Here is a 9538-nt window from a genome sequence, read left to right as displayed (position 1 = left end):
TCATCTCAGTGCATCAAACAAACATCTCAGTGCACCAAACAAACATCACAACATCTCATTGCACCAAACAAACATCACAACATCTCAGTGCATCAAACAAACATCTCAACATCTCAGTGCACCAAACAAACATCTCAACATCTCAGTGCATCAAACAAACATCACAACACATCAGAGGATCAAACAAACATCACAACAGCTCAGTGAATCAAACAAACATCACAGGGATGATTGTTTCCAACACTGCCCTCTTCCTTTGTGAAATTATGATATTCACGATTCTAGAACTTCTAAAATGAATCTTTTCTAAAGCAACAGCATGCAGGACTATACCACTTTGAGGTATGGTTTTTATAGGTAACTATAGTTTTTTGTTTCCTCTTCAAATTCACATTGATGGTATATGTTCATGTCAAGGGCAGACGAACACATCCGTTGTTTCCACTAACTGTAAGTACTTCTCTGGTTTGAGTCAGGAACCCTAGTTTACAGCGTGACGTAAACTATATTGCCAGAAGACACTAGTAACTATGCTAGCAAGCTTTTATCAGTACTTTGCTGTTGTTGGTGTTTGCAATGTCTTTAATAGAGTTGGTTTTCAGGTTTTTGACCAAAACTCCTTACTTCTGCTTTAACATGATCATAAAAGCTGATCTGGTTACACGTTACGTATTTCTCACCTCCGCGTTTTAAAGGTTGGAACAAAGCCAAATTTCCACAAGTTTAAATTAAATTTTGAAGCCACCACCACAATGAATATAGTTTTTCATGTTTCTTTCATCGTTCTTTGTATGGCTGACCCCTCTAGGGAAGCTAGGGTTTGGTTCATCATTCTTCTTGAATGCCTGAGAAAAACATTGAAAGATCATTGTTCAATATATATAATATTTGTTGCCCAACCCAAAGGAGTGTGCCAGTGTACCCTCTGTTATTTTACATCCAGTAGGCAGTAGGGATGCATCTGCAATCTCATGTACCTTAGCTTTGGAGCAATACAAACAGTGGCTGAGGTTTGTAAAAGACCATAAGGATTGAACCAAAGCTGACTGGAGGTCCCTAAGTTCGTCTTCTCTGATGAGTCCAATTTCACAGTAGGTGCAAGACTCTGTGGCTTGTAGGCCTCTCCAGGTCTCAGTCTAACCATCAGACGACCATGTGTTGGGCAAAGCTGAAAATTGGACTCATCAGAGAAGACGAACTTAGAGACCTCCAGTCAGCTTTGGTTCAATTCTTATGGTCTTTTACAAACCTCAGCCAGGCAAAGTACAACGTTGTCCCGGAAGAAAAACTTGCTTCCTTTTGCTCTGACAATGTTCCCCAACTCTGAGAAGTGTTTTTTCCAGCAGGGCAATGCTCCATGCCACACAGCCAGGCCAGTAAAGGTGTGGATGGAGTACCACCAGATCAGGACCCTGTCATTGCCAGCCCAATTTCGAGACCTGAATCCCATTAAAAAAACTCTGAAATATGATCAAGAGGAAGATGGATGGTCACAAGCCATGAAAAGAAGCCAAGCTGCTTGAATTCTTGCGCCAGGAGTAGCATAAAGTCACCCGACGGCAATGTGAAAGACTGGTGGAGAGCATGCCAAGACACATGAAAGTTGTGATTTTAAATTAAGGTTATTCCACCAAATATTGATTTCTGAACTCTTCCTAAGTTAAAGCATTAGTATTGTGTAGTTTAAAAATGAATATGAGCTTGTTTTCTTTGCATTATTCGAGATCTGAAGACACTGCATCTTTTTTGCTATTTTGACCAATTGTCATTTTTCTGCAAATAAATGATCTAAATGACAATATTTTTATTTGAAATTTGGTAGGAATGTTGCCAGTAGGTTATAGAATAAAACAGAAGTGTACATTTTACTTTAACACATACCAATAAATAGTAAAACCAGAGAAACTGATAATTTTGAAGTGGTCTCTTAATTTTTTCCGCGGCTGTATACTTTCAACATCTAATTATTATTCCGTAGGGGGCGCTGTTGACAAGGAAACACGCTAAATCATTGCATGACAGTCGCTTTCTCTTGAAGAGCTTAGACTTAGAGCCACCAACAGCCCACACACAAGCGCGTCGCCAATGTTTTATGTGTTCTTTATTATTATATGACAAGTTATGCTATGCTAGTAGGACTATCAGAATTAGTTTCTGTGGCTTGAAACACTGCCTGCACATTGTGTTTATTAAGCCTCTTAGGGCCTGGCGCTCAGCAGATGCATCGGCTGTCAGTCAAGAGTAGAGATTGACTTCTAGCAATGCCAGCTACTCGCACAGCATGTGTTCGGTATCACCTGAAGAGATCATCGCAAATAGGATCGGGAACAGGAGCAATCGCTGTGTAAGGCCAACAGCTTACCACAGAGATGACCACAGTGAAGACAGCGCAGCGTAAAAAGTGCTAAGAAACGGTGCCATTTCTGTTAAGCGTGGCTGGACATGAAAATGCCGTCGCTTCACAGCAAAGAGGACGATAAGGCATCGTTAATTGTGCCTCCGGTACCCCCGAGGCGAAACTTTTGTAAGGAACTGCAAATTCCAAGGCGTATGTCATTATTTCAACCTGAAAAGAAGGTGACGTGTGTGCTAGTAGGCGACGGTGCAGTGGGCAAGACAAGTCTTATAGTGAGTTATACCACAAATGGGTTTCCATCAGAGTACATCCCGACAACTTTGGACAACTTTGCAGGTAGGCTCAACCAGTTGCATTAAGACTATTGTATGCTAGTAGGCTACATTTTGTTTGGAATATTTTCCTGAAATGTGACATGTCCTTAACGCTGCACATAGTTTATTCAATGTGACGTGCAGTGTTTGTTGCAAGATAGTGCAGTGCATTTTTCAATATTTCAGATCTTTTGCATCTTGCTTCGGGGTTCAGGTGCTTTCAGGCCTTAACTTGAACTATGTGAAACAGACTACATACGTACAACATCAAAGATTAAGATGCACATGTATTCATAGGAGCACTGGTGGCTTCTCATAATTTTTTGCTAGTTACATGTGTTATTGCAGTTTTAGTAGCAATTTCTAACAAAAAACTAAAAGGAACGTTTTGACAATGTGTATCTATTGCAAGCTCTGACCTGGTTTAGTGTTCTTTTTTAACAGAGGGCAAAGAATATCAGAGATTATTGTATTCACCTTCTGCCTCTTACTACAGCACTGGTCGTGGTTGATGGAAAGCCTGTAAGACTGCAGCTCTGTGATGTTTCTGGCGAGGTACTAATATTCACTCTGATTTTGATTTGGTCTAATACATTCTACAATTCTATTTAGATATTACAATAGATTGTATGTATTGTGTAATATTCTTTGTGAGGAGAATGCTTAACTGTGTCCTTCTACTGTTTCTGACTGGCAGAGATGGCTTACACCCAGCGGAGAGCATAATGTACGTCTGTTTTTATTTGCTTAACTGATTTGGACAAATAGTTCACATTGTTAGTTGTTAGTTTTTTATCAATATTATATTTTCTGCAATGTCACTGTGGCTTTTGTTAATTTTGATTATATATGGACAATATTATGGTTACACATAGGACCATTTTGGCCACATTTAATATGTAGGTAAATTGTTTTAAAATAACTAAACAAAGGCAGTGAATTTGAGAAGTCTTTCTCCTGACTATGCCTCTGTTGTCTCCCCTGCAGGAGGAGTTTGCCCAGCTCCGCTCTCTCTGCTACGGACACGCTGACATCTTCCTCCTGTGCTACAGCGTCGTCCTACCTTCCTCTTTCCGCAATGTGACGTCCAGGTGGGCGCCTGAGATCCAGCGGCTCAGCCCAGGGGCGCCCATCATTCTGGTTGGCACCCAGTCGGACCTCCGCGAGGACGTTCACGTCCTGATCCAGCTAGCCCAGAACCAGGAGCAACCAGTCACCCCAGAGGAGGCCCGTGCCTGTGCACAGCAGATCAACGCTGTGACATTCACTGAATGTTCAGCTCTAACCCAAAAGAACTTGAAGGAGGTGTTTGACACGGCCATCTTGGCAAACATGCAGGACAATGACACCCTTCAACTTAGTCCCTACTTGAGGAACGCACCGGATACGGTCAGGAAGATCTCTGAGTCCTGGTGGAAGAAGTTTAGCTGCATAGCTGAAACAAAGATATCACCGTAATAGCCTGCTTTCTCCATTAGTAGCATTCATGATATTATTTATGGACAGGCAGTCTGCATATATGCACCTATCCTGCGGCAATACCTGTCCATTAGTAGCATTCATGATATTATTTATGGACAGCCAGTGTGCATATGCATCTATACAGCTGCAATACCTCAAATTTTCTCACTGACATTTATAGACTCTGCAGTTCTTATATGAACCATAGAAGTTTTTTTTCTATTCTAGTTAGTTGTCTACTTTACCAAAGCGTTCGTATGAATAAACTAAAACACAGAGACTAGTGATGGCTACTGAGCAGGTACATTGTTGATCTTTTAGCTGCAGTCTGATTCCGTAAGAACATGTCAAATGTTAAGTGAATGGTGAGTGTGGGATTAAAATAGCTTGTCAGAACTACATGTGATATCAGAAGTCCTTCAGCGTTTGCAGCTTTGCATTGAGATCAGATCTCACTTGTTTTGGAGGAGATCCGTCCTAAAGTTTGTCCCCCAACAGAGATGTCCATTAACCAGAGCAAGAAAGAGAAACATTTGTTTTATTCAAAAGGTCCTGAATAACACTGGGTTTTAAACTCAAAGACTGTCTAAGGCCAGGTAAACCGATGTTTGCAAGCTTTGGTTTTGAGTCAGTGGAGATACAGAAGCAGATTGTGTTGAATATTTCCATTGTTTATGTTTTTGCATTTATTTATTAATGTTATCTGTATGTTTGAAATATAAAGTATTGCTATTTTATGATATAACATGACAGCCAATGTAACTGTATCCTTATGGTCAGTGTAACGCTGATTCACACTGATTGTTGAACTCATATTTTGTACTTGCAGAACCACTCCCAGTTACTCATCCCGGTTACTTTATAGTTACCCTGTAACAATCACTCCATACCATGGTGTGATCTAACTTGTGTGATCTAATGTTTACACATTGTAAGGCAATTGATTTTTAAATATATATTTATTTATGTATTTATTGTATCTGTTTATTTGCCACGGTTTTCATTTCATTGAGAGGCTGTAGAAAAGTAATAATTTGATATTGGCTCACTAAAAACACTTGCAACTGATTATGCTGAGGAATGTTCTATTCTCTATACAATGGCCCAGTGAAATTGAGTCGCATGAGTGTCCCAGTTAAATTTAACTGTAAGACATTTGTAGATAAAGAAATCACAGTCTGTGTATACAGAATGGTTAACCTCTCTTCCACTGTTGCCAGACAGCTGTCATGGAACTTTATCATAGTGCTAAGTGTATTAGCGAAGGTTTTCACTCTGCTGTAGCCCGGCTTATCCGGTAATGGGACAAGACAGGACCACCTGTAATGGATTAGTCGGCAATATGGTGCTCTGTGTTGCTTCTTTTAATGCCATTACACCATGTCTGCTCACAAAAGTCAAACATCAATGCTCAGTAATGTTCTTCAACTAAATTTGAATTGGAGAATGATGAGGTGGTCTCTGGTTAAGGACTACCTAATCTGTTCAGCCAACATTAAATCTGTCCCGTGCTGAAGGTTGCAGATCTAAACAGAGTTGCTCCATGCCTTTTGTCAGTTGGTTTGGTTCAGATAACTGAGCTAAATGCCTTATATTGCACTCTTTCCTGTCCCACAATAGTTGATGCAAATAGTTGCAAATAATTCAACAGTGCCTGCTTTCCAAATATGGCTCATGGATTTCTTCTAGGCCCACATAATCTGTCAGGTGGTTGCAGGCTGTCACCACTAGGTTGCAGGCTCACATTGAGTTAAGTGAGTGGTGAGTTAAGCCGACATCATGAGAGTAATGTTACCATTCCCATACTTACTCACTTACTAAAGAAACAGGCGAACATACTACACATCATTACACAATAACAAGTCTGATTGCTCGCAGTAGACATCAGAAGAAAGATATAAGATACAGATTCCAAGAAGTCATGAGTGGGGCCCAATTTAACTCTAATTCACAAATCCATATAGTTTATCAGTCAGTCAAATCAGAGCAACTGTATGCAGGAATGTATCACTTTTGAGGTATGTTTTAATAGGCAACTGCTTCTGGTCTAATCAAATTAATTTTGATGGAATATGGTTATGTAAAGGACAGATAAACATGCCTGCCATTCCCACTAACTGCCAAGGCTGTGGACTATGTAGTTCTGTGGTCCAAGATTTCACAGCATGACATTGCCAAATATATCACTAAAAGACTCCAGTTAGAATGCTAGCAAGCTTCACTCGGTAAGAAAAATGGCAGCAAACACCAGCAGGTTGACTTTCATGTTCACAAAACGTATGTATGTTAGAATTCTCCTACTGATCCTTTCTCCATAAACAGTCTCTAATGAACCCGGGACTCAGTTCACACAGAGCCTGCTTTGTAAATGAACTTGTTGATCTTCTTTGGCAGAGACACCCCTGGCTCTTCACAAAAGCTCTTCACTCAGTAGAAACCCAGACCAAACCTCATACACCGCATGATCAGTGTGACCAGTTCAATTTCATATCAGTGTGAACTCTCAAATATTTTTGTGAGGATACTAGATAATCTGATGATTTTTAATCAGCAGAAATGTTCTGTAGGTGGAATGGTAACAATTGTCTGTGTACAAGGCAAATATAAGCTCTGAAGCCTGAGATGAATGAGTTTTGATGGCACGAGATAAGACATGCACATGGGAGGTCAAAAAACCTGATACGGACAGAGCTAGCAGCCCTCTGTAAATGCCTATAAATAGTATGTCACGTGTACAACACTGCATTGACAGCAGCCGATCTTGTTTTATGCAGATTGCCTGGGATCCTCACACTGACAGACTTGCATATAAAAAATCTCAGCAAAGTTAACATAACTCACTTAAAACATTTCATAATGTGATGAGTATCCATGCACTTTCATTCTTATGTAAATATTTTGGCTGTGTGTTGGCGTCGTAAATAAAATTGAAAAGCGATACCATATCTTCTAAATCTGCACCCCAGCTAACATATTAATAGTCTCTTTAAATTGTTTCCAACACTTTTGAGGGGCACTCACTACAGGACACCCTACGTGGCTGTGTTACTTAGGTCTGTTAACAGTTAAATGTTTAGAATAAATCATTTTTGAATCATTGTTTCCTGAAATGCTGTTGAGTTGAGCATGTTTTGAGCACCTGTATGTTGCAGACAAAAACAAACGGACAAACAGAAAAGTACCTGCCGAAAGAAGATCTTAACGCAGTAGATATTCATAGCATGTGGAAGAGGACTACAAGGTCAGAGGACCTAGACACAGACTAAGCTCTTGTGAATGTCGTTTAATGTCATGGACCATCTGAGCTCACACCTCCATGGGTTGCTAAATCTGTCAGATGAGACATTAAGCTTGCTGATAAAAGACATAAAAGAATGAATAGGTGCAGTGACTGAACTACATTTTGTTCATAATGTTTATGTTTATGATTAATGTTTATAATGAGCCAGCGGAAATCCCTCAAAATGTCCCATAAATTGACACCATATGATTGACACCACATGACATTCATGTACATTTACAGCAAGTCTTGTGGAAGACATCTTCATACAATTCAATTGAATTTTACTAATTTATATAGTGCCTTTACCAATAGACATTGTCTAGGCCTGAGCCCCCTAGAGCCAGTTTAAGGCGATGTTGGGGGGGGGGGGGGGGGGGGGGGGGGGGGGAAATGCTTCAATGCTTCAAACATACATCATACCAGTATGTGTACAAGTTACAGGGTGTGGAAGGGGAGAGAATAAAACTAAGAGTAAAGCCAGCAAACTGTTCTACTGTTCTGTCAATATAGGTTACATATACCCACAGTATGGGAGTCTTACTCTACCCACAGGGCACATATTCCCACAGTACTGGAGTCTATCTCTACCCACAGGGCACATACACCCACAGCACTGGAGTCTCTACCCACAGGGCACAAATTCCCACAGCACTGTGCCCACAGGGCACATATACCCACAATACTGGAGTCTTTACCCACAGGGCACATATACCCACAATACTGGAGTCTTTACCCACAGGGCACATATTCCCACAGTACTGGAGTCTAACTCTACCCACAGGGCACATACACCCACAGCACTGGAGTCTCTACCCACAGGGCACAAATTCCCACAGCACTGTGCCCACAGGGCACATATACCCACAATACTGGAGTCTTTACCCACAGGGCACATATACCCACAATACTGGAGTCTTTACCCACAGGGCACATATACCCACAATACTGGAGTCTTTACCCACAGGGCACATATTCCCACAGCACTGGAGTCTTACTCTACCCACAGGGCACATATACCCACAGCACTGGAGTCTACTGTACCCACACATTACTCTCACTAGATTGAGTGGATGCATATAATGGTACATATTCAAGAAGTGATGGGTAGGTAGGCTGGCAATCAATATGTGTGTGTGTGTGTGTGCTGACAAAGCTGTTTCTTGTGTGTAGTAAGACATGTTTCTTCCAAGAGAAATGTGTAGTAAACCTGGGTAATAGAACACATAGTCAGATAACAGCAAAACAGTGTTGTGGTGACAGAAGGCGGGGGTGACCTGACCAGTTCACTATCTCAAGAAGAAGACCAGCCTATGGACACAGTATATGTCTTTACCATCTCAAGAAGAAGACCAGCCTATGGTCCATCTGTCTTCACCATCTCAAGAAGAAGATCAGCCTATGGACACAGGGTCTGTCTTTACCACTTCAAGAAGAAGACCAGCCTATGGTCCATCTGTCTTCACCATCTCAAGAAGAAATTCAGCCTATGGACACAGGGTCTGTCTTTACCACTTCAAGATGAAGACCAGCCTATGGACACTGGGTCTGGCTTTTCGACCACAGAAGAGCCCAGGAACGCCATCTAATGATCTGAGTACGAAGCCCTGACCACCTCTTCACCAAGCACATTTGTTTGTTGTGTGTGTGAGACACCTCTTGACCAAGAGCGTGTTGGTGTGTGTGTGTGTGTGTGTGTGTGTGTGTGTGTGACACCTCTTCACCAAGAGCATGTGTGCGTGTGAAGTGAAAGTTAAGTGAAAGTGATGGCAGAGGTGGTGTAGAGACACACACTCTGAAATCCACCTCTGCATTTAACCCATCCAGGGAAGTGACAGACACACAGTGAAGTGCAGTTACACAATAACCCAGAGCAGTGAGCTGCCTTTGGCGGCGCCCGGGGAGCAGTGATCGGGGTTAGGTGCCTTGCTCAAGGGCACTTCAGCCGTGGATGTGGGCATGGGAGAGCAGTGGTCTACCACTTTCCCCGCCCACATTTTTCCTACTGGTTGGGGATCGAACCGGCCACCAAACGGTTTCTGGCCTGACACCTAACCAGTAGGCCACGGCTGCCCGTGTTGGTGTTTGTGTGTGAGACCTCTTCACCAAGCTAGTGTTTGTGTGTTG

The 9538-nt window shown here is 41.7% G+C and overlaps 1 protein-coding gene across 1 annotated transcript; it reads left to right on the top strand.

Annotated features, from left to right (window-relative positions):
* Positions 1-2442: 2442 nt before the first annotated feature.
* Positions 2443-4128, top strand: LOC308379548 (rho-related GTP-binding protein RhoU; the record flags this gene model as incomplete). The annotated part of the gene is made up of 4 exons (XM_080856733.1): positions 2443-2692; positions 3167-3225; positions 3368-3397; positions 3658-4128. The coding sequence occupies 4 exons, from the start codon at positions 2443-2445 to the stop codon at positions 4126-4128; spliced, it is 810 nt and encodes a 269-aa protein (XP_080712859.1).
* Positions 4129-9538: the final 5410 nt, after the last annotated feature.

This window comes from Sprattus sprattus (genome assembly GCF_963457725.1).
Source record: "Sprattus sprattus genome assembly, chromosome: 1".
Classification (NCBI taxonomy): domain Eukaryota; kingdom Metazoa; phylum Chordata; class Actinopteri; order Clupeiformes; family Clupeidae; genus Sprattus; species Sprattus sprattus.
This window is presented reverse-complemented; position numbering and strand designations above follow the sequence as displayed.